Below are 25,170 nucleotides of genomic sequence, written 5' to 3' on the forward strand. Positions count from 1 at the left end.
AAATGGTAGGAATAAAATTATTTAGGAATACTTAAATATTTATACTCTGTTTGTTTCTAGAAAATAACTTGCCAAAGAATAACTCCATGAAAATACGTTATTTTCCAACATTTAACTATTATACAAAATATTTTCCGACATTTGATACAACATTAAAAAATTTTAATCTTCACCAAATAAGTAAGGCATTTACACCTATTATATATCACATAAATCTAATAATTATATGCAAATCTATGAGAAAAAAAAAGGTTGAACATAATAAAAAAATATTTCCAATATTTTACTATAATTTTCACAAAGTTCAAATTAAATTTCATACAATACTCAAAAAACGAAATAAAAGTTCAAACATTTCTTAAATATATAGGTCAAAAAACAAAAGGCAATAATAATAACATTAGTCCAAAAAGCAATAATAACAAATTTAGTCCAAGAAAGAAAAAATCACTTATAACAAAATCAAGCTCCTCACAGGCTCTAAAGACATTTCAATATCAGTAAGCCAAAGCCTCAGGTACCCAACAATTCCAGGTTTGAAGATAAATCTGCTGCTAATGAAATAATGCAGTAACTGTAATTGCACTGACACTCAACTTTTTCACGTGCAAACTTAACATTAGTCAATTCTTCCTTCCTAGTAAGACATTGTAGTCATCTCTCAATATTAATGCCAACTCTACCAGTTTTTCCTAGCAACACACTTGAATTATCTATTAAGGAACAAATTTTAATAGATTTCATTTATTAACGTCACAATTATTAACTATCTTTCAAGAAAGTATGCTTTAAAATTAATAGTAAAGATTAATTTGTATGATCCTGTGTTGTTCTTTAATAACAGAACCACCCAATATGACGAACAATGACAAAAAGGTAAGTTTAGATGGGACTGGTGGTTTTCTAAACACAGCATCAGTAATAGCAACCAAAAGAGGATTAAAGATTAAGATCACAGCAACCAAAATTTAAACAGAGTGCATAACCCAACACAAGAATGCTCGTGGTTAATTGCTTACAGATATGGGTTATAGTTATCAAGGTGATTTAACGAACGAGGATAAGAGAAATCAATTCAAGAACCCAATATCCAAACATCATGAACTGAGAGGAAATAGAAAAATTACAGATAAAAAGCAGTGTCTCTCAGCCTGAAGCAATCCCATCTGCAATACAACAACCAAAACTGATGTGTAATTGAATGGCAAAGCATTTATCTGATATTTAATTAACAATAGCAATGCAGCATGTCAGAGTCAATGAACTGAGACTATCACCATGAAGATTTTTCCTTCCGAAATCAAATATAAAACAAGAACAAAGAATCCTTGATAATAGAAACAGCTTTCAAATACTCATAAAAAAAATAAATAAATAAACCACAAATCATTGATCACATTAAAATTACCTGATAAACTATTTCCAAGAGGCCCATCGAAAGCAGAGAATCCGAAGGCTTAATGTCCAACTTTAAGAAAAACCCAAGCAAATTAACACAAGAAATTAACAAAACCTAACAATAATTCATTAATAAGTAGAGTTTTCATATATCAGATTAAAAAAATCCATAAATTTCAAACTTTAATTTGTTTGTTTGTTCTGAAACTTAAAAAATAGCAGAAATCCTTACTTGTTTTAGCTAGACGTGAATGTGACTTTGCAGGAAAGACTATGGTAGCCGTCGTCAACTTGGAGATGGAGACTCGTGGATCGTGGATGAGTTTGAGATAGATAGTTTGAGGTCGTCGTCGAGCTTATATGAGTTTTTGTAGCCGGTAGGGTAGTGGTTTGCAATTTTAGAGTCACAAATGTATCCGAAAAGTTAAACTCTTCTTCACCAAGATAATCTCTAAATACTAAATAGAAAACTTCAATTTTTTTACATTTATATATATACTTTTTTTGATAAACATAGTAATTTTATTCACCGTATTATTTCTTATTTTTTAGAAATATTACGACGTATTCACGTTATATTCTTCGTTAATAAATTAATATTTTTTAAAAAATTTATTCACTATAATTTTATTTCTTATTTTTTAGAAATATTATGATGTATTCACGTTATATTCTTTCATTAATAAATTAATGTTTTTTTTAAAAAAAATATTAATACACCCTATAATCATTCTGCGGTACCATTGTAGTATTCAACTCATAAAAAAATTGACAATCTTTTTTTTTATTTTTTAAATGGAATCTTGTTTATTGTTGGGAAAAAAAAAAGACAAATTAGTGTATTTGTTCCCTGTAGTTGAGGTCTTTCACGACTCAATCATATGTAGAATATTTGTTCATAGACTATGTTTTTTTTTTTTTTTGAAATTAATACCTTAAAATTTTATTTGAATTGTCAAGTTCATTATTTAGTTATCTTGCCGGGTTTTGATTGGCTACTGCAGTTTATTATAATACTATTCGAATCCTTCCTATATTTCAAACAGGGGTTAAACTCGACCAAAAAATACAACACATAAAATGACCATGGAATTTTTGATTCGGTGCTACGATGCCTACACAATCTCTTAGAGTGATTGGCATATGGGATTTTGGCTGTCATTTTCTTTGCCAAATTAACAATACAATTAATGCAAAAATAACCCCATATTTAATCAACTAAAAGCTAGTGATTATGGTCTCACTCGTATGAGAAGTGAGAAATTTGAAATTTGAGTCCTTTGGGTCACAGTTATTTTTATTAATTTGATGAACAAAGAGAAAAATTATTCTAACTATTAATTATTTTCAGTAATTTAATAAATTAAAAAGAGAAAATCATTTTATTATATAGACTGCAGTTTTATTTTGGCCATAAAACCTTCTAAAGAATCGAGAAAAGAAAAAAGCTAGCGATTATACATAGAAAAACCTCGTGAACATTTAATGCCTATTACATCAGCACTACGATCAATTAACTATAGACAAATGAAAGCAATGGCCAGATGGAGACCACCAAAAGCAAGAAAGAAGAGTCAGAAATCCATGCATGGCCCATCATGACCTGTTCGATTAAATTTTATAATTTTCTATTGCTTTTAGTCCATAAATTTGAGCCATACCCATCAAACTTTTTCTTTTTGTTTTATATATTTAGATGAGGACAAGAGGAGATTCAAATTTGTAATATTTTTTATTTTTCAATAAAAAAAAAACTCAGAATACTCTTTAAAACCATAACGCCTAGAAAGATGCGTGATTTTCAAGTTAAAAAATGATTTAAATAAACTAGTAATTAGCAATTTAGCATCTTCTAAAAAAACAAGAAAAAAAAAAAAAAAAAAACTCAAAACTCAATAATGGAAAACATAAACATTATACTCTACAATAGCATCTCCAGTTTTCAAATCAAAGGTATGAGTCTTCGCCTGAGCATAACCTCTAGCAAACCGGAAAAGTCCGCTTCCACCGACGATTGGCATCTCTCTAACGCCGGAAAAAACACTGTTCCGTCCCAAAACACTAAGATAGCTACCATTATACTTGCCTTCCGTAAAAGCAAAGTTCAAGACCATTAAAAGACTAAGTTCACTTAGCGAAGCCGATGCGTAAATCCCTTGAGCTTTTCCGACGGGCTTCGAGCTGAGTTCAGGCTCAGCAGTTAAAGGGTCATCCATCATCACTACAAGCCCAAATGCAGATAATGATTTGTTGGTCATGGCGGCATTTACGACTGGAACGGCGGTGGGATTCCGGCCGCTGACTATGTCGTGGAAGTAGAAGTGAAGGTGGCTTAGTTTCTCTTTTTTGAGGCCTAGAGTCGCCGGAGATAGGATTTTTGAAAAACTCTTAGATTTTGCAGTAGCCAAAGTGCAGAGTAGAATATTGTAAGAGACAAGGAAGAGAAGGAAAGGAAGGGCTTTGATGGTTTTTGCCATGGTAGTGATTGGCAGCTGGGCCAGAGATTAGGAGTAAAGAAGAATGGTTAATCAATTGGGTTTATTTATGTATTTATAAACTAGACTAGAAGAAGAGGTTTATGTTGGCATACCAAGACCAGTTGATGTTTTTGGGACCACTTGATTAGAAAAATAAAAATTCAGACCAATCAACTTTGATTTCACAGCGTTGATTTGCTTTGAAGGCCGTGCTTTAGGAGTTTGAATATTTGGTTTATGAACCAGTAAGGCAATAAATGGTAGGAGAAACATTTTCACCAACTCTTGGAAAGAACTTAAATCTCTCAAAGCAAGAGAATATGAGAATATTTTTTCATTTACCCTCCTTTCTTTTCAAGTAAAATAATTTATAGGAAAATAATTGTCTAAAAAATATTTTTCATGAAAAATATTTGTCAAATGATTTATTTTCCGTTATTTGGTTGTAATATTGAAAATTAATTAAAATATTAAAGTCTTTATCTCATAAGGCCATAAAAAATATTAATAATAATATAAATTTTATAATTTAAAAATTTTATTGTTAAATTCGAGAAGAATGCAAAAAAAAAATTATAAATTATAAAAAAGCGTGATGGTAGCCACCTCTGACCGGTGGTAGTGATCAGTGGTAAATAGTAACTGGTAGTATTGACTAGATGATTAATAAATTAAAAAAATATAGATTTATAAGATTTGTCAATATCTAGAAAATATTTTGCTCTCTTGAAAAGTGAAAAGTTATTTTTATTTAAAAATTACTTAATTTTCCTTTGACCAGAAAAATATTTTCCGTTGACTTATTTTCTTAAGCATCCCAAATAATGGAAAGTTGTGAAAAATAATTTTCTATAAATTATTTTATTGAAACAAACGGAGCCTTAGGCTCCTGTTGTTTACAGTTTTGCAAAATATTTTTCAAATAATTCATTTTCAATTGGTTATTTACAATAATAAAAATATTGAAAACTTTAGTTTATAAGAAGTCTTTAGAATTTTATAAATTTCATATTTGAAACATCTATTATTTAGTATGAAAAATATATAAAATGGTAATTGATGGAGGTAACTAGTGGTAGACGATGATTATTGGAAACCACAGTAATATATGATTATTGCATTTTTTTTTTAATTAAAAATCACTACCTAACCATGAAGAATGGATAATGCTAGAAGCCTACAGTATTTAGACTCAGAAGATGATTATTAAATTAATAAAAAAAGTATTTATAAAATGATAATAAATTTGTCGAAGTTTAAAATTTTTTCCTTTTGATAATGAAAATTCATTTTTCTTTAATATGACTTACATTTTTTATTTTTCTTTTAACTAAAAAGATATTTCTTTTGATTGATTTTTCTAAACATTTCAAATATAAAAAAAAAATATTTTTCAGAAAAAGTAATTTTTAAGAAAAGAAAGAAGTTTTTTAGAAAAAAGATTTAGCTCAGGCCTTATATAAAAATGAACTTATTAGCTATTAAAATTTTAAAATGATAGAGGCGTTTTCGCATCTTTTTAATCACAAGGAGACGAAAGATTCCTTTTTTATTTTTTATTTTATTCATCTATCGTAAATGGGTTATTTTTTTAATAAATGAGATGAAGTTAGTGCAGATAGTGCATAAAAATTAACTTGTCATATCAAGTGAAATTAAAAAAAAAAAAAAAAAAAACTCTATTTTCTTTGAAAAAAGAAAAATAAATTCCAATACTGTTTTTTTTTTTTTCCCGAAAGGGATATTCCAATACTCCTTTTGTTCCACTACAATTGTGTTTTAAATTAAGGAAATAATTGAAAATATCATTTTTAGCAAAAATAATTATATTGATTAAATTACCATTTTATAAATTCTCTAAATAACTAATGTGTATTTAGTTGGATACGTGAAAAGACAAGAATAATGTTGCAAAAACAATTAATTCTTTCTTGATATTCTAAAATGATAAGTAATTATAATGGGACAAAAATGATTAACCTTAAAGATACTTAGACTCCAATAGAGATAATTTTAGAGTAAAAAAATTATTGCTAAATTTTAAAATAAACAATATAATATAAGCAGTAAGTAAATAAAATAGTGATAAAATATAGAATAATTACTGAGAATTACATAATTTAAAATTTCAGCTCAATTTATATTTATCTGTCCTTTATCTTTGTATTTATTCTTGTCCATCTTTTTTCTTCCTCCTATCTCTTTTTCTACTTCTTCTTCTCCTCAGTCTTCTCTTTCTTTTTCTTTTTTCTTTTTTTCTTCTTTTTCCTCATTCTCCTCGTTTTCTTTCCTTTTTTCTTTGCTCTCTTCTTTTTTTCTTCTACCTTTATTGCTATTCTTTTTTAAATTGAGATTCAAATACATATTATATAAATTATTATAACATTAGTATCTAAGATAGTTTGGCCTAGTAGTTGAAGCACATTAAGTCCCACTTTAGTGATTTTAAAATTAAGTCATGACCCAGATTGAAAGAAATTAATCTCTCATCTAATCATAAAACGGGAGTGTCAGAAGAAAGAAACACTAAACTTGCAGGATTTACTAGCAACAATAAACAAGTATTGGCACCCAAATTAATGCTTTGACTATTGACTCGTATAAGTTCTAGTAGTTTAACTTAATCTATAAGTTATTTTTGTTTTTTAAAAAAGGGTAGTACTCTAATTTCTTAATGCTTTTAATTTTATAGCATATATTATCATATTTCAAATCTGAGAAAGTGAAAGAGAAGGAATACCATAGCAAGTGAAAATTACGCTCAAGTACTTAAAACATTTTTAAAACAGAAAAATTGCACGCATATATCATCTTTTTATAATAATAATATTAACTTTCACGTATCGTATTAAATCAATCTTTTTAATTTTTTAATGAATGAATCCTTTTAATTTAAGAAAAGAATGAAATCTTCGTTTCATTGTCATGATTAGAAGATTTGGAAAAGAAAAAAAAATGCATCTTTTATAATTTAAGCTAAGTATTCAAATTTTTTTTATCAACAAAAATAAATAATAATGATTCAAAAATGCTAATTGAACTAGCTTTCAGAATAGATATCAGTATCGAGGGGAATGGAAACAGACCGAAAATATGTTTTTCAACTTCCCATTGTATAGTGAAAGGACACCTACCCACTTTTAGAAGTGGCCTTAGAACCGTTGGATTAGGAACTAGGAAGTGTAAAGGAAGATACATACTCTGTCATGGTTCAAAGATGGTCTAAAGCTCGGAGTCTATTGGATTGTATCTTTCATTTTCCACGAGAGCAGGAAAAAGACAAAAACAAAGGCAATTGACTATTGTTTTGCCGTGTCAGCTGGACCAGGGATGTAAATGAATCGGGTGTTCGAACTCAGCTGAAAATACATTCAAAAAGATTCGATTCATATCCAGCTTGAGTCGGCTCATTTAGCAAATGAGTCGAACTCGAGACTAATGATATTTAACTAGAAAGCTTGTTGAAGCTTGTTAAGCTTTTATATACACATATATGATATTTATTTTAGGTTTACTCGAGTTCCCAAATCTTAAGTTGAGCTGGAACTCAAAAAATTTTGAGTAAAACTTGAGTTTTGAGTTCAGCTCGAACTTTCATCGAGTCGAGATAAAATCTAAAATCTTTAGGCTTATTGACTTTCAAGTCGAATTAAATTCTGTCGAGCTGAGTTTGACAAGTCTGAGCTTGAGTTGAATCTTTTGCATCCCTAATTGGGATTGAGATGGGGATTCCAGTACTCGGACATAGTGAGTTTTATTTAGGTTATCACATTCACATCTAAAGTCGTGTCAATTCTTCCAATTTTATATATATTCTATAAATATAAATAAATTTTTTGGTGATGCTAGCAATTTTATATATTTATATTGATTATTCTTATAAAAATATTATGATGTACTCAGATAACTAAAATTATATTATTTATTAATGAATTGTCAAATTCTTAAAAAACAATAATTAAAATTAAACACTTTTTAATTTCAATTTGATTTTTATTAGACTTTAAAAAAAAGAAAGCTCAATCTGTTTCAAATAATTAAAATTCAACTGAACTAAATTGATTTTGGTAGTATATGGTATTCAGTCAATTTAATTTACATGTAAAAGAATTTGATTTGTTCCATTTACATTTATTGGATTTAATTTAAATCAAATCGACACAATGTTGATCCATATATCTAATGTAAGCAAAATACCATCACTTCATGCACTATATTAATGTGGAAATGGGATTTAGTAGAACGCCAGGGAACCATCTATTAGGGGTGTAAATGATTCGAACTGGATCGAAAGAAATTTTAAAAAGTTCAACTCAAATCGAATTCGAGCCTGTTTATTAGTAAACAAGTAGAGCTCGAGCCTAATAATGGTCAGTTAAAAAATTCAATGAGTTTATATATATACATACACGTATAATATATCTTTTATATTTTATTCGAGTATCGTGTTTAAAATTTTTCGAATTAAATTCAAATTGAACTCGAATTTTCATTGAGTCAAGCTCAAATTTAAATTTTCAGACTCGTTAAGTTTCGAGCTTGGCATGTTTGAGCTCGACTCAATTCATTTACATATCTGATTCTACCCATTGCTCAACCAATATTCTTATTAGACTGATGATAGAAAGAAGCAAACTTTCCGAGGCTAATTTTACTTGCCTCAATTCCCCCATTTTCCATTTTATTCTTTATTAAATTGTTGAAGAGTGAGACTCCAACTGTGTCAACGGCACTCGCAACTGTTAGCAACAAATTAACATTTAAATTTCTTGTATAAGAGCAGTTTAAGTTTAGCCGTAAGTATATCATACGAATATAGATTTAAATCCAATTCTCCCATTTATCAATTCTTAAAAAATTTTAGCATTAACCCTTCTAGTTAATTTTTTTTCCTAATGATGAAGAGTTAGAGGATTCGAGTTCGAGCCTTCTAATTTTCATAAAATTGGTGAATCAAGTGAAAAGCTATTTATATTTTGTAGCCCATCATATTATTTCGCTCGCTATGCTTCCTAATGGATCATAAATAAAAATTTCAAATCCTAATATTTTTTCAATAATTTCTAATGCCAAATTTGTTATTTGATTTCGTTTTAAATTCACATTGGGAAATACTTTTTGTTTATGAAACATTCATTATTTTATGATAAAAAGCCACGAGTAAATATGATGTATGAGTACAATAAGATTGTGTTTTATTATTTTTCATTTTTATGAATAATTAAAATTTAATATTTTTTTCCTTTTATTCTTCCTCAAACTTGTACTTCTTCTAATATTTATAAATAATTATAAATTATATTATTTTTACTAATTTTCTCCCTTATTTAGTGTTTCTTTTATGTTTGTCCATACTGTATGGAAATGCATGGGTTTTCAATTTTAGCTTGATAAACTACCAAAATAGCCCATTGCCTAGTTTATTACTACCCAGAAATCGGCCCACAAAGAAAGCCCATTAAATATACAAAACCCCAGATCCGCCCTTACAATACAAACCCTAAAACACAAAATGCACCTATAAATATAATCTAGGGTTTTGTTTCTTCAAATCTCTCTAGTTTTCCACAGCCACCACTGCACAGAGAGAGAGAGGTGAGTGAAAATGCCGGCCGGTCATGGTCTTCGCTCCCGAACTCGTGATTTGTTCTCAAGGCCTTTCAGGAAGAAGGGTTACATCCCATTGACCACTTATCTTAGGACCTACAAGATCGGTGAATATGTGGATATCAAGGTTAACGGCGCCGTCCACAAGGGTATGCCTCACAAGTTCTACCATGGCCGTACCGGTCGTGTATGGAACGTTACCAAACGCGCCGTCGGCGTAGAGGTTAACAAGCAGGTATACAACAATATAATAACTCCAGTTCTCTTTTATATTTTGGTGGAAAACGATTACTGTCTATGTATTCTTGGGTTTCTTAAATTAATGAAAATAGTGTTATTTTGTTTCTTTAAATGATAGAAATGCTTTTATTTAATCTTATGGTTCCGGTTTGCATTCATTTTTTGGATTGATTTATTCTGGGTTCAAGTTTTTGTGGTTGTGTTTGATCATTAGGCGTTTGATGTGTTGTCTGTGATAGCTGTATTGTAGGGCCTGACTTCTAGGTTGTGTCATTTTTTTGGATTTGAGCTAAAATAGTTGTTAACAAGCAAGCAATTTCTATTATACTTTTGGTGATTTTGTGATCCCTCTGACGTTTTTAAGGGCCTGTGTGCTTGATGTTTACTTTGAATGCTGATGGCGTTATAGATCTTGGATTTAGACACTAGCATCCAATTACTATGTATATTCTGATTATTTATTATTGTAGCTCGAGATATCATTACAAGTAGTTGGATTATTCAGCAATTGTTGGGTCTGGTTTTATGTTTGATATAGATTGTCAATGTGATTGATATATAGAGAGCTGTTTTAAAATTTTGTTTGTTTTGTGTAGGGTTTCTTTTCTAGTCTTAAGAGTTTTAGTACCACTGGGATTGTTGTTTTGGATTAATGTACTTTCGTCCAAAGAATTCTCTGTTTAACTAATTAGATTAATTGATCTGTGGTGATTTCTTTCTTGATTTTATTTTGATCTCTATTCCCTGCATAGCTCAACTTCTAGCCTTAAATGATTAAAGCTTTGGTGTTGTTTGTGTATTATAGGTTGGTAACAGGATTATCAAGAAGAGGATCCATGTTAGAATTGAGCATTTGCAACCTTCGAGGTGTACCGAGGAATTCCGCCTAAGGAAAAAGAAGAACGATGAGCTGAAGGCAGAGGCAAAGGCTAAAGGTGAGGTCATTAGCACAAAGAGGCAGCCAGAAGGACCAAAACCCGGATTCAAGGTCGAGGGAGCAACATTGGAAACTGTTACACCCATTCCATATGATGTTGTTAATGATCTCAAGGGTGGTTATTAGAGCTACAAGTTTTAGGTTTTGTTCATGCTGTTTGGTTTGTGATGCAAACTTTTTTGTTGACTGGATTAGCTTATTCATATGTCTTTTTAAGTACTTGAAGTATTGAAGAGGTTTTTTTGATATAATGAACTATGCTTTATTTCACTTCCTCTTCAGATATATTTAATGTTCATCAAAATATATTTCCTATTAATTATCAATTTTTTGCATTTTTGTTAGCTTATTTTTGAATGTCAAATTATATATTCTGATTGAAGAATAAGACTATTTGATCTTTTAAAATTTTTGTCAGTTATTTTTGAGGTTTTGATAACCTTAAGGTGCTGGGTTATGAAGGGAATAACCGGTTGAAAATTATTTGTTTAAGCTTAATTTCTTGTTTGATTTTGAAACTAGCAATTTGTTTGGTATTTCACGAGCTTACTGATTTGACTGAACTCTCTGGATTTGTAATTTTTCATTTTTGTGCAATGTTATTGTTTTTTCTGAGTTTGAAATATTTTTCTTTCTGTTAAATTAAATTCCATTTTCTTCCAGTTTGTTTCCTGGGAAAATAGAACAGAATTGAAATACTAGAATTTGCCCTGCCCTGCGTTGGGCCGTAGGTAACTATGTATAGCAAACGTTAAAATGGGGCCGTTGTTTCTCATTTGTTTTCCATATCTGCGGCCATCTGCATTGGGCCGAAGCTTTATGGACTCACCGAATTATGGCTGCACGTTATTTCATTAACGAAAACAGAAAGATGTGAGACTAGCCACTAATAATATATTTTTTTTCTTTTTTGGAAAATAAGGATGAACTCTATTAACTAAATAACGTTCCACACCATTAAATCAGACAAGGAAACAGCAGCTCGAGCTAGCTAATAATAAGCTAAAGGTTCCGTTTTTTTTTTTTTTTTTTTTGAGAAATATTTCCCTATTTTTTATTATTTGTTGAAATAAGAAACATGAAACATATAAATTTATAAGACAATATTTATCATTATAGAAATTTCATATTTTAAAAATTTATTAATGAGAATGAGAAAATGTATAAAGATGATAAATTGAATTTGAATTTGAATTTAAATTAGACTTGCAGAATATAAAATTCAAAATGAATAACATTTTGTATTCTCTAAAATATCTATATATGAAATATGGTTTTTTTTATTCCAATCTATGTACTAAAATTTATGAGTGCGGTATCTAAATTATATCAAAATTAATGCAAAGATCTTGCTAACTTTGGAGAATTTAAATTCCTACTTTTTGATTTATCCCAATTTCAAGTCCTTATATTCAAAAGGTAAGATTTTTTCTATTCTTGCAATAGAAAAATAAACATGGATCCTTAAATTCCATTACTTTTAAGAAAATTACTATCACATCCCTAATTTTTTATGGTGAATAAAAAAAAAGTCCTTAAATCTTTAAGAATCTCAAGAACAGATGAAGAAGAAAAGGTTAAATTTGGTGAATAATATAAATAATTATAAAAATAGCAAAATATATATATTGAATTCTATAAAGTTAAATTTAGTGTATGAATGCAAATCTTTACAATCAGGTGAATTTTACTTAGGTGGACCGCCAGAAAACACATTATAACAACAGCTGGACCTAGAAAAATGTTATGAAATCTCAGTCCAAAACTATAAATTTAATAATGATGATGAGAATAGATTTTTTTTTTTCTTTTTTAAATTAACAAGTACTAAAAGGTTGCTTTGAAATCCGCAAAGAAGAAGGAAAAGGTCTTTGAAATCCTAGTCTAAAACATCATTAATAAAGGAAGGATAGGAAGGAAATTTTAATGCAAAAATTACAATGCAATTTGTGTTTTGAAAACAGACTATTTTTTCTTGCTTCCGTTCAATTTCTCTGTATTTTTCATTAACTGTCTTATGAAACGATGAAAATATCATTTTTATCTCTTCCATTTTTAACATATTTAATAAAAAACAGAGATAAACTAATTGTAGTTCTCAATCCATAAAGATCATACCGTAACTTTTCTGGTATAAAATTTTATTATCTCCTTTTCTATTTCTATTTTTTAATTAAATTAACGAAAAAATACAAAAATTGGAAAATGACATAATGGTATAAGACTAGCAGAACATAGAAAAAATTGATATATTTAAAAAAAATAAAGAGATGAACTAATTGTATTTCTCAAAACTACGAGAACTGTACTATAATTTTTTCAACTTTAATTATCATTGCAATGTAGGGGATTCAAATTATATGAATTAACTGAGAGTAAACAAAGTATTAATGGGATCTATCTCATTCTATTGTGTTTTTAATCTCAATACGAGACACCTAACTGTAAGTTCTCCGTCTTATAATGTTTTTTTCGTCTAGACACCAAAATAAATAAATAAAAAAGCTAAAGTCACCAAATATAATATTATCAAAAGAAAAAAAAAAAGGTCAGTATAAAGAAAAGAATATATGCTTGAAAAGGATTTTAATTATGACAAGTGACTTAGGGAAGTAAGATACAATTTATTCTCTTGTTGAAATTACTTTCTAGCCAATGGTTTTGCACCGGAAAACTATTGTTCTATCATTTATTATTGAAAACAACCTGAGTTGTTAATTTACAATAAGCAAAAAACTAATCTTAACTCTTCTTCCTTCATCAAACAAACAGGGCCAAAGATGAGAACTCTTTTCTGTGTTCTTCTCCTACTACTTTCAGGTTCTTTATTTATTTATTTTAATAGGCTTTTAATTTTTAAAACTCGAGTTTTCGACTAATTATATTATTATTTTTGAGACAGCTGAATCCATCCAAAGAATGGAAGGAGCGAGGATACCAGAACACACGTGCCATAAGTCGATAAAAATTAACATCTGTGATTTGCAGAAATGCACGAAACAATGTGCCAAATTACCTTCAGGTGTGGGAGCCTGTAGAAATTCCATATGTTATTGCACTTATTATTGTAAACCATCTCAAAATATAATATCTTCATAAGGCCTTATTTTTGTAATACAAGATTGAAGGCTAAGAACATGTTTCAGGTTTTAATTCCTTTTAACGTTTGTAATGTTTCAGCTTTCAGTTTGTGTTTTTTGTTAACTTATTGATTTACTATGCCTTTATCTAATTTTGTAGTTTTAATTTCTCATTAGATTTAACTTCTTTCACCATGAATACTTTTTTCTTTTTACAGTAAAAAAAAAGCATATTTGAGGAATAATTTTTTCGGCCATGTTCGGCAACAACTTTTGAATTAGCATTTTAGTGTTTGACCAAATCAAAACTCTATTTTTATTAATTGTAACATTTAGTAATATAGCTTTTATAATAGCGTTGAGAAAATTTTTCTTCCTTGACAATTATATAATATTGTTTTTTTTTCTTCCGAATTCAACTAATATTCTTTTTTATCATTTTAAATAGAAACAATAATTTTTACCCAACAATTCTAATTCAAACCGTTGTATAAATAGTTACTAACTAAAAACTAATAGCTAACAACTAATAGAACAACTAACAGCTACTAAAACAGTTAATATGTTAAATAATAATAATAAAAAAAACAATTAAACAATAAAGAAAACAATGTGTTAAATAACAGTCGATGTGAAATAATATTTGAAATACTCAAACTTTGCAATAAATGATAAATAAAAATTAAGATAAAAAAGAAAGAAGAAGAAGACGTAATTAATTAATCATCAGGCACACATTGATATGTACAATAACAAATCCAACGTTTGTGAGTGGTTTGACTACATTCTCCTTGGCTGTCTGGTTCTTGCTCAGTACACTGCCTTTGGCATTCTTGATTGTCACAAGTTTCTCCACCTGGAATTATTAAGTGGCAAGTTTCTTCTCCATTTCCTTCAGCTAATTCTATTAACAAACCTGACAAAACAAGCAGAAGAACTGGGAAAAGTTTGTTCATTTTTTATACGAGAAACATGTAATAAATTGTTCTTGTCTTGTTTGGGTTGCTAATTGTCTTAATTCAATTTCTAAATTTATAATGTGGAAGATATATGAGAAACCAAAACAGAAGATTCTATTTTTAGTGATATGGTTTTCGTTTCAGTTATTGACCTCTTCTTACTTTGTTTTTCTTTTTCTGAAATTAGAATCCTGTATTGGTCAGGTCAGTACGGAAATTACTTTTAAGGTCGATTTGGTTTATTTAGCTCCATTTGTTTCTGAAGAATACTCGATCGAAATATTTACAGGAGAAAAACTAAATCAATTTAAAGATAAAATAATATATTCTTTTTTCGAGTTTTCCACGTCTTCTAAATATTAATAAGATTTATTATACTATAATAAATATATGTTTATTAATCCACTAGTTGATAACCACTGCTAGTGCTGGTCACTAGTCAACATTATCAGGTTAACAGAGATTATTAAAAAATTTTTTTAAAGGAACTAAAATTTATTACTCCCAAAATGTTTGTTTGTTATTTTTTTTATGTTCCAAAATGTTTATAAGGTTTTTAAATTTACATACGTAAAATAATTATTTTTTTTATAATAACCTTTATGATTATTCATTTAATGAAGTATTTTTATTAATATCTTAATTAGTTAAAGGTAAAAAAAGGTAAAATAACGACTAAATTTTTAACATGCGTGTTTTGTCAACTATAAAAAAAAAAAAAAAGACGGAAGGAGTATGAAATTAAAAATTACTTCCACTTATTAAATCTCTCTCATATGAGATATTAATTAATGGTAAAAGAGGTAGAAATGTCAAGTTTGACACCAGATAATAATAATAATAATAATAATTTTACAATCTATTTTTTAAATTTTAGACTGACTATGTAAAATTTTACAATCTATTTTTTAAATTTTAGACTGACTCTGTCAAATTATGTTGTAGAAATTATGAATTTTGTTGGATAACATTGCTATTATATATACGTAATATATTGAATGAAAATACATTTTAGCTAATTTTATATTAGATTTCGAAAATATAAAATATGCTATATAAACAGAGAAAATAATGGAAAAAGAAAAGGATTTTAATGCAAATAATATTAATATAAGGGTAGCGAATGAAAAAGAAAACAAGCTTATAAAGACAAATTCTACTCAAAAGAGGAGAACAAATGGAAATATATTTATATAGAATTATTTTAAATAAACAAATAAATAAAAATAGAGAGAGAGAGAGAGAGAGAGAGAGAGAGGATGGGAAGAAATTCAATAAAAATTGGAAACTTTTACAATTTGATTAAAAATGTTAAATAAATAGAAGTTCGTTAACATTCCCAATTGCAAATGCAACTGAATCTATTTATATAAGTCTGAGTGCAGATTCCTTTCCCTTGTTGTAAATTGGAGCACTGTGTTTGGCAATTTCCTTCATCACAATTCCCATTTCCTGGAATTTCATAATGACACATTTCTTGTGCATTTCCATAAGGCACCATCATACCTCCTGCAAAATATAAAATGATACCCAACTTTAAAAAAAAAAAAAAAAAAAAACAATCACATAAAAGTTTCTGGAATGAAAACCAAACCTGAAAAAATAAGGAAGACACAGAAAAGGCTGAAGGAAAGTTTAGCCATTTTTATTTTTTATTATAAAGGAAAATAACCTGAATAAAGGAGTTTATTGAGAGAATTTTTTTATATATATGCAAAAATTTGAGAAATGAAGATAGGTGCAGGAAGTTTAGGGTAGCATCTTATTAATACTATATATATATATATATAAATTGAATGGGAAGATTCCAAACTGAAAGGTGTGAGAAAACTGTGAAGTATCTGTACCAGAGAAGAAAAGGATCGATTAATACCAAAGGAAAAAAAAAAAAAAAGCAGAAGAAAAGAATCAAACTCAATGATGCTTGACTTCTGCAAATGATTGTTAATTATTTTCATTCTACCTGAATGCTTTTTTTTTTTTTCTGAATTTTGTTATTTTGAATAATTATTTCTCATTTTTCAACTTTTTTTTTCTCATTATTGAGGTGAGTGCGCTCATTTTTTAAATTCTTGTATATATATGTATTTTAAATCACACCCATTACAATTTTTTTCTGACATTCATGTTCCCTTTCACCATTTCATTCCATGATATCTAAATATTTAATTCCTAAATTATTTTGATCTTAAAATGATACTCGTCTTTAAAATTTTCGTATATAAATCGGGAGGATTAGATTGTAGAGGCCCAATTGTATTTGGGTTAAGTTTGTTCTTTAAGCCTAAAACTTGTTTTTAGCCTTTTCTTTTTCTTTCTGTTTTTTTTTTTTTTCCTAAGCCCAATATTAAGATAAAAAAAAAAATCGTGATTTGGATCTTTCCTTTTTCCTTTTTCGTTGGATTTTGATTCGACCCAAAGTTTGTTTAGATTTGCTGATCGAGAAGTAGAGTTTGGTGTATAGACTCCTAATAGTTAATTAGATGTATTTTATAAATAAAATCATTGAATTAACGTTCCAATTATGATTTATCGCAGGAGAGTTGTTACCAAGTAGGATATAGTATCTGTATTCTCAAGAAGGATGCACATAGAGCCAAAAGGGGCCCTTACCCCTCCAATATTAAAAAAAAAAAAAATTTGATTTTCAGTGTTAAAAAAAATTGAAAATAAAAATATTTTAGTCTGGTCTCTTTCAATCCTTTCTATCAAGGGATAATTACTAGATTTAAGCTATATTCGGTAATAATTTTTTAAATAATTTTCAGCATTCTGATCGATTAAAATGCTAAAAGCTATTTTTTATTGTCATAGCAACACAAGGACGAGAATTTACATATTAAATATGAAGCTTATTTTATAATGATTGATTTGCATTCTTTGCTTTGTCCATATGATATGATACTTTGGTTATTAGACGAATCACGCGAGATGGTATATTTAAGATTGTGTAATACTTGGTTGTTTGTAGTTTTTTTTTTTTAATTTCCCTTTTGTAATAATAATAATAATAAATGTCATATTAATTGTAAATATGTGACAGTGACAGTGAAATTATATTTAGACTGTGAGGTTTTGAATTTAAATGTAATATTCCTATTTGACAAAGACTAATTAACACTTTTTAAACACTTTCATTTTGTTCTTGTGAATTTGTCATAAAAAATTCTTAATTTTGTCAATTGCTATTTTCGTTTTTTTTTTTTTTTTTTTTTTTTTTTTTAAATTGTCAATACTATCTGATTTGAAGCAGCAGTTGCAATTCTATTCAATTGAATAAAAAATTATTATTTCATTATTGATCGGAATAAAATAATAATTTCCATCAACCAGCTAAAAAAAACTAAAAAAAAAAAACTCAAAATAGGAAGAATGACCAGACACAAGCCACTCCAACCACAGCCGAAGTGACACCGTTATTGTTCAACGCAGCACTAGCTTCGGCGTCTGGGCCTGGAGCTGGAGCATCATCAGAAGCAGAAGTAGAAGTTGCATCCACTGAGGGAGGCGAGGAGCTAGGACCCATAGGATTTGGCGGCGAGCTAGTTGGAGACATTGTAGTGGTGTCACTGTCAGGAGCCGGACCTGAAACTGGTGTCGTTTCAGTCGGAGAAGAAGCTGGAGTTGCAGAGTCGGGAGATTGAGAATCAGAGTCGGGAGATTGAGAATCAGAGTCTGGAGATTGAGAATCAGAGTCAGGAGATTGAGAAGCAGAAGGTGACTTAGCCGGAGGAGCAAGCATAGTTTTCCTTGGTGCCGGTGCAACTGCAGGTGACTTAGTCGGTGAAGCGGTTGAGTTTGCTTTCTTTGGAGCTGGTGCAGGCGGTGACTTTGTCTGTGAAGCCGTTGGAGCAGCGCTTGGACCTTTACCATCTATTGATTTTAATAGTTTTGTTATTAATGACAACACAGTGAGATGTAATACAACGTAATCAAGAACGATTATATGTTAGACTCCATTACTCTACCTTGCAATCACCATAATTGCGTCTGGTGTGCTGAACCACTGGACTAAACTATTCTCGGTCTATTACATTATATCCAGGATGGCTTTTAGTGTGTCGCAACCATTAGACCAAATTATTTTGGATTCGTTACATTATATTGACACGCTAAATAAAATAAAATAAAATATATTTTAAATTATTAAAAATAACTTTTAGTTTGTTGTTATATTACATTATGTTTGATTTGGAATAAGCAATGAAGTGATTAGATCATTAGGCACCTGAGCAGACATAGGTACAGAAACAGGCATACTGAGTGGCACTAGTTTGGATGCATGTTCCGGAGCCTTTAGGTTGTGAACCAGTACAGTTCTTTTCACATGTAGCTTCATCACAAGTATCACCAGCGTCTGGTACAATGGAATGACACATTTCCTGTGTGTTTCCTTGAGGTATCATCACTACAACTGAAAAATAATAATAAAAGCAAATCAGATTAGTAAAAAATTAAGTCTAAAATATAATTAAGTAATAATAATTAATACGAACCTGATAAAATGAGAAGAAGAAAAGCAATGGAAAACTTGCTGGAAAATGTAGCCATTTTGATGCCAGAAAGTTGTAATTTGCAAGTGAAATTGTAAGTGAATGATTAAGAGTGAGAGGATGGAAGGTATTTAAATGCGAAGGCAGTAGATTTAGATCTTCTTATTTTTAGGAAATTGTAAAAGGTGATACTAGTTTATGGTTAGAACTTAAGTCTAGCTTTGCCCTTTGTTTATGCAAGGAATTGATCAGACAGTTTGACCCTTTTTTTTTTCAAAAAAAAAAATAAAAAATAAAAACTTTTTATTTTTTCTATTTTTTATTTAGGGCCAAGATCATATCTGTCATAAATTTTTGTATTAACCAAGATGTTCCAAGCAGTGACTCATCTATGTAATAATTTAAATATAATTTGTATTCTTTTTCTTGTGGGCTGTGATATTTTCAATGAGCTTTATAATAGATTGTACTGTCTCTGGTGCACTTTGAAACCGCTGTCAATAGTGCAGAGTGTATGCAATAACGAATGACAAAATAAAAAAAAAAGGTAATTTTCATTGAGATAATGATTATTTTAGCGTCTAAACTTTCACATTTTTTCTATTTGAGCGTTTGATCAGAAAAACTTTTTCAATTGAGTACCCAGTTAGCAAAATGCACAGAGTCATATATACATTAGACGCGGCTTATAATATTATTTTGTTTCTTTTTTTATTTTAGTAGCATTTCAACCAATTTGTTCGTACATTCTCGAGATATAGCCACATCTTACCAACTGATATTTGATTTGATTCTATACCTAATCAAGAATAAGCCGTTATTGGGAGTTCTGACATGACTCAATCCTAAATTGGTGTTTTAGAAAATAGAAAAATATATCTGAAGATGTTAAAAATTCAATACGTACTATGCTTTTATCGGATTTGCAACAAAATATCTTAAATATGTGTAATTACGAAAAAACTGCGGCCACGTTTAGCATATCTGTAAAACCAATTAGTACGCTATAAATAAGTTTAAATTTTAGCGGTGCTCACTTTAGTTTTAAATTTACATTCAGTTAATATGCCATAAATAAATTCTTGCGCGTATTGATAAGGTGTAAATGACAATAACAATTTCTTTTATAACTAGTATATTTCTAAGGAACGTTGTAGCCATATTATACATCCATATATAAAGTTTTACTAAGGTTCGTGCTCTAGTGATATAAGTGTTTATATCTTTAACTCTCATGTACTAAACAATGGCATGAAAATATTAACAAATATGTGCATCATAATTAAAAATCGATCAAATATTAACAAATATTAATAATTATGTGCAGGAAATTATTGACCTATTCGTGGCATTCTCAGGGATTGAGCTTCTGATTTGATAATCTCTCTCATTTCTACGCAATAAATATGATATATAAGCTCATTCTAAATATAATCCATTTTATTAAAATAGTTCCATTTGTGAATTATTACATATCGACCATTTAAACGTGATATCATCACGATGAACTATTGGATCATTGAGTAATAATCCAATAGTTGAAAATTATTAGAAGGAACAAGAAAGGAATAACAAAGGATCAGCAATTCCAAAAGCAATAGCAAGCATAATCTGTCATGGATGCGTTTTCAACACAAATCCCATTTCCAGAGTTATGTTTTTCGAAACATTCTTTCTTACAATCGTACAGTACACATCCCGTTGGATGTAAAATCGCTTGACACCTTTTCTGTGCTCTTGCTTTGGGGATCATAGATGAAGCTGCATAAATTAAAAATATTATATATTAATAAAAGTTTGATATTCTAATTTATTATTATAATTACATAATAGAATTATTCAGAATAATACCTGATAAAATAAGGAAAAGGATGAGGAAATGGTTGAAGGAAAGATTCGCCATTGCTAACAACTTCTTATTTCTTTTTTTTTAGCAGAAATACTTCTGTTCTTGGACTACAGAAATATTCGTATGGTTTATATAAATTGAAGTGCTCACACACATATATATACTCGATAGAGTCACTTACAAATCACAAATATTAAGTTATATAATAATGAAATTTCCAAAATAGAGTGTCAGGTGATATACATTATCTCATTCTATATATTCGTGATTTAAATTTTAAAATAATATTTTTTATAAATTTTTATTTAGATAATTATAAACTATCAATCAATTTTAATTTTCTTATAGGAAATCAGTATTAAAAAAATAATATTAATTGGTTATAGTCGTGAAAAAATAAAATAATAATGAAAAATAGGCTACATTAACTTTATGTCATTATAACATATCTAAAATAGAAATAACAATCAACTATTATTCTTATCATCAAATATGTATTCATTACCTAATATGAATGGTGGTGATTTAATATTTTTTAATAATAAATTTAAAATTTCAAACATGAGGCTTTCTAATTGAATTTAAATATTAATCCTTAATAATATATATCTTTTTAATTAAAATTTCAATGTTGAATATAATTTTTTTTTAATTTTTACTATTAGATATAAATATTAATCATCATCATAGTAATTGAGTTCAAGTATTAGTTATTTGATGTTTTTAATTGTGATATTAGAATTATAATTAAATATTAGTTCTTTTAATGTCAATTATAAAATATTGATCTTTAAGATTTCTAATTGAGCGACTAAAAAAAAAAAAAAAAAAAAAATTCTAATTAAGTTGGTAAGTTCAAATATTAGTTCTTTAATAATGCCATTAGCTATGACATAGATCTTTCCTAACTTAAAATAATATTTAAACAGAAAAAGTTGGTTCTAAATCTTATCTCCAAACCATATAAAAATTATTTTTTTAAAAAATAAAAAATCCATATAAAATTTTGACATAAAATCATTAAATTTCGTAAAATCCAGCATTTATACGTACAATTTTCTATTTATGTCGAATTTTATTATTAAAAATGAGACTTTACAACATAATCTAACAAGGGGATAAAGTTACTACCTAATAGCCAAGGCAAATATCCTTTGCATTAGGGTATGAATCTCACCCTCACCCTTAGGCTTGACCACAGTCATAAGAAAATTGGAACCAAAATTGGACCATTTTAGGCTGTTTAAATTGATTTCTAAAATGGTTTTAGGACCTCCTGTTTCAACTCTGTTTCGGCTTGGAATCAAAATTAGATAAATATTTTTTTAAGCTTTTCAAAATGCATTTTTAGATTTATACTTGAATAAATAATAATAATAATAATAATAATAATAATAATAATAATATTGAAAAAGAATAAACCAACTTAATAAAAAGTCTAGAATTTATTTTCAAAAATTATAATAAAACAAAACGACAAATTGAGAGTTTCTTTAATTTTTTCTTTTTTCACGATTCGAAACTGAAATGCCAGTTCTGGATTGCAAAAAATGAAGAACCACAGCTAAACTATAAATATATGGTTTCAGTTGCAATTTGAAACCAAACACTATTGACCATGGTTTTATATCAATTTTAATCAGTTAGGTTTCATTTCAGAACCGAAGAGTGGTCATGTCTACTCACCCCTTTAATTTGTAATCTCATAGAAGAAAATTAAATTTCTTAATTAAATATAGAAAATCAACCTTATGTTGAAGAGTATTAAATTTCTTACAAAAGTAATAGATAATTTGTAACACCCCTTCCCGGTCCACCCGTAAACCCGAATGAACCGGACCGAGACGCTACAAACTGGTTGACTGTATGGCCTGACATGCTGAAATCATAATGTATATTGAATATAATATCATGCTGATGTTGTATACAAAAATAATGTAATTTATATTTACAAAACATGATACTAGTGTCAAAATGAAATGGGGCCAACTGAGTGCCCTGTACATGCCATAAAAAGGGTAGACAAAGATACATATTAAAATGAGTAGCTACCCTGAAGACTGAGTCTTCTACAGATGAACTGCAGCAGTTGTAAGCTGACTCTCTACGGTCCAATCTCAAAACCTGCGAGTTAAACAGGTAACTCGCTGAGCAAATAAAGCTCAGTGGATATCTCAACAGATAAAGAAACAATTAAACACATACATGTATAGAAAGAACCATGTAAACACATATGGCACATATAAGCACACACATCATGATACTTTCATGATACCTTGATTATCTTTGGTACTGTTCATAATACTGTATAATTCATGAAATGTTATGTCAAGATATCTGTATGGCTCCATAAGGTTATAGTGAAGCCGAAGTGATAAGAAAAACTGTATGAAACTGGATGAATACTGTATACTTGGCTGCTATGGCCCATATATAATCATATCCACTCAACGGCCTGTAGCCGGAGTATCAAACTGTATGAGGTGCAGATCTGCTATCCTATGTCGCGACATAGCCTTATCTACATGGTTTCTACCTAACCTCAATGGAGCATAATATTGGTATGTAAATAATATAACACAACATCATATTAATAGTTCATAACTTCATAATTCATAATGTTTATTTGATTTCACATCATTTGCATGCTTGCATGTTGTTTTGATACATGTTCTAATGTTGTATTTTGGTATTAAGATGATTGGAGGCATATAAGTGAAGCAAGGGAATACAATTGCATTGAAAAAGAAGTCCAAAAGTGCATGAAAACACAAGTCGCGAGCGCGAGAAGGCAACGCGAGCTCGTCATGCAATTCGCGCGCGCGCTTCGCGTTTTCCAGCCTGCACAGTCTGTACTCTTTTGGTCATATCTCTCAATATAAAACTCCAATTTGAATGATTCAAAAACCCATGTAAAGCTAACACATAGAGGAATAAATAACTCTTCTATGACACTTCCTAATTCCATCATTAAATGGGGTCAAAAGCAAGATGAAGTTACTGGTAAAATTTCTAGCAAGCCCTGTTTCACATAAACTCAATATTCACTTCATTTATTCAATACCTCCCCTGTTCTCCCCTGTTTTTCACCATTACCAGTCCTCCCACTCAACATGAAGCAATATATTGTCTCACTAGCAACACACCACACAATTCTCATGCAAAGAAAATGGAAAATAACAAGAGATATCAAACCTTTACTCCAAAAGCTTGAACTCTTCTTTAACTTCTTTTCTCTACACTCTTTGAACTCCCTTCACCTATAAATAAGAATTCTTATGAATTCTAAAATAATAGCACCCATTGATTCAATTATGAACTTCAAGAAAGTTTACTTACTTGGATAGAAGAGAAGTTGAAGTTAAGGCTTAACTACCATTAAAATTGAAAGGAAGGTGGAAGAGGAAAGGAAGAAGATGAAGATAAACATGAAAATGGGAAAGTGAAATGGGTATGCACGGGTAGGCTCTAAAATATCCATGACTTTGTGTAAAAGTTCTAAATGGTACCTCAATTGTAAACAGGCTACAACTTAATACCCAAGCTTGATCTTTTAATGCAAATAAATCCTCACCCATATGCTTTGATCTTTTTCTCTCACTCAAGTAACTACACTTATAAACCCATTCTAGCCCAACCGGGTTTGGTTTAACTCGACTCAACTCGACTCCATGCTAAGACTCAACTCGGTAGGATGTCACATAAATGTTGTAATCAAATATAAAAGCAATTAACATATATTTGACAATTGTGAATAAAAGAATCACTATAAATTAATTGTCCATAAACAGCATGTTATATCTATATATAGCAAAGTATCCATCAAATAAGGACACTTTGCCTCCACAAGATACAAAATCTTAATAACGAAAGGAAAAAAAATTATTTAACAAAATAAATAAATTTTGTGGTGATCTTTTTTCTCCCTCTCTAGAGAAAGTAAATATAAATAAATAAATAAATAAATAAATAAATATATATATATATATATAGTAGTATGATTAGAAAAAACTTGCGTAATAGAATTTTAATCCTAATTAAGATTAGATAAAACATCCCAATTACTATTGGTGATATATTAATTTTGTGGTGATTTTTTCTCTAGAGAAAGTAAATTTATATATAGTAGT

At 29.0% G+C, this 25,170-nt stretch overlaps 3 protein-coding genes and 2 long non-coding RNA genes across 5 annotated transcripts; 1 reads left to right on the top strand and 4 right to left on the bottom strand.

Annotated features, from left to right (window-relative positions):
- Window positions 1–922: 922 nt before the first annotated feature.
- Window positions 923–1,840, bottom strand: LOC149498104 (uncharacterized). Its single transcript, XR_016319773.1, has 3 exons — window positions 1,631–1,840; window positions 1,409–1,468; window positions 923–1,166 (listed from the first exon to the last, which is right to left on the bottom strand). It is a non-coding gene; the product is annotated as an uncharacterized LOC149498104 (long non-coding RNA).
- Window positions 1,841–3,272: 1,432 nt separating this feature from the next.
- On the bottom strand, window positions 3,273–4,110 carry LOC105648936 (dirigent protein 22). The gene has a single exon (XM_012235442.4). The coding sequence runs from the start codon at window positions 3,873–3,875 to the stop codon at window positions 3,291–3,293; it is 585 nt and encodes a 194-aa protein (XP_012090832.1). The 5' UTR covers window positions 3,876–4,110; the 3' UTR covers window positions 3,273–3,290.
- Window positions 4,111–9,410: 5,300 nt separating this feature from the next.
- LOC105648938 (large ribosomal subunit protein eL21z/eL21y) lies at window positions 9,411–10,929 on the top strand. The gene is made up of 2 exons (XM_012235443.4): window positions 9,411–9,717; window positions 10,528–10,929. Exons 1-2 carry the CDS (start codon window positions 9,481–9,483, stop codon window positions 10,783–10,785), a joined length of 495 nt encoding a protein of 164 aa, XP_012090833.1. The 5' UTR covers window positions 9,411–9,480; the 3' UTR covers window positions 10,786–10,929.
- A 4,939-nt stretch (window positions 10,930–15,868) lies between these two features.
- Window positions 15,869–16,437, bottom strand: LOC119369835 (uncharacterized). Its single transcript, XR_005177399.2, has 2 exons — window positions 16,293–16,437; window positions 15,869–16,207 (listed from the first exon to the last, which is right to left on the bottom strand). It is a non-coding gene; the product is annotated as an uncharacterized LOC119369835 (long non-coding RNA).
- A 1,533-nt stretch (window positions 16,438–17,970) lies between these two features.
- On the bottom strand, window positions 17,971–19,318 carry LOC105648984 (uncharacterized). The gene is made up of 3 exons (XM_012235498.4): window positions 19,195–19,318; window positions 18,927–19,112; window positions 17,971–18,571 (listed from the first exon to the last, which is right to left on the bottom strand). Exons 1-3 carry the CDS (start codon window positions 19,247–19,249, stop codon window positions 18,057–18,059), a joined length of 756 nt encoding a protein of 251 aa, XP_012090888.1. The 5' UTR covers window positions 19,250–19,318; the 3' UTR covers window positions 17,971–18,056.
- Between the last annotated feature and the right edge of the window lie 5,852 nt (window positions 19,319–25,170).

The sequence above is a fragment of the Jatropha curcas genome, chromosome 2 (assembly GCF_041381405.1).
Source record: "Jatropha curcas cultivar XTBG-Jc1 chromosome 2, XTBG_Jcur_1.0, whole genome shotgun sequence".
NCBI lineage: Eukaryota > Viridiplantae > Streptophyta > Magnoliopsida > Malpighiales > Euphorbiaceae > Jatropha > Jatropha curcas.

What these genes read in the sequence shown, in the direction of transcription:
- LOC105648936 (XM_012235442.4), bottom strand. Translation starts at nt 3,875, where the DNA reads ATGGCAAAAACCATCAAAGCCCTTCCTTTCCTTCTCTTCCTTGTCTCT.
- LOC105648984 (XM_012235498.4), bottom strand. Translation starts at nt 19,249, where the DNA reads ATGGCTACATTTTCCAGCAAGTTTTCCATTGCTTTTCTTCTTCTCATT. An exon ending in TCTTCTTCTCATTTTATCAG is followed by an intron (nt 19,113 to 19,194) that starts GTTCGTATTAAT and finishes ATTATTTTTCAG; the next exon opens with TTGTAGTGATGATACCTCAA. An exon ending in CTGTACCTATGTCTGCTCAG is followed by an intron (nt 18,572 to 18,926) that starts GTGCCTAATGAT and finishes TAAAATCAATAG; the next exon opens with ATGGTAAAGGTCCAAGCGCT.
- LOC105648938 (XM_012235443.4), top strand. Translation starts at nt 9,481, where the DNA reads ATGCCGGCCGGTCATGGTCTTCGCTCCCGAACTCGTGATTTGTTCTCA. An exon ending in GCGTAGAGGTTAACAAGCAG is followed by an intron (nt 9,718 to 10,527) that starts GTATACAACAAT and finishes TGTGTATTATAG; the next exon opens with GTTGGTAACAGGATTATCAA.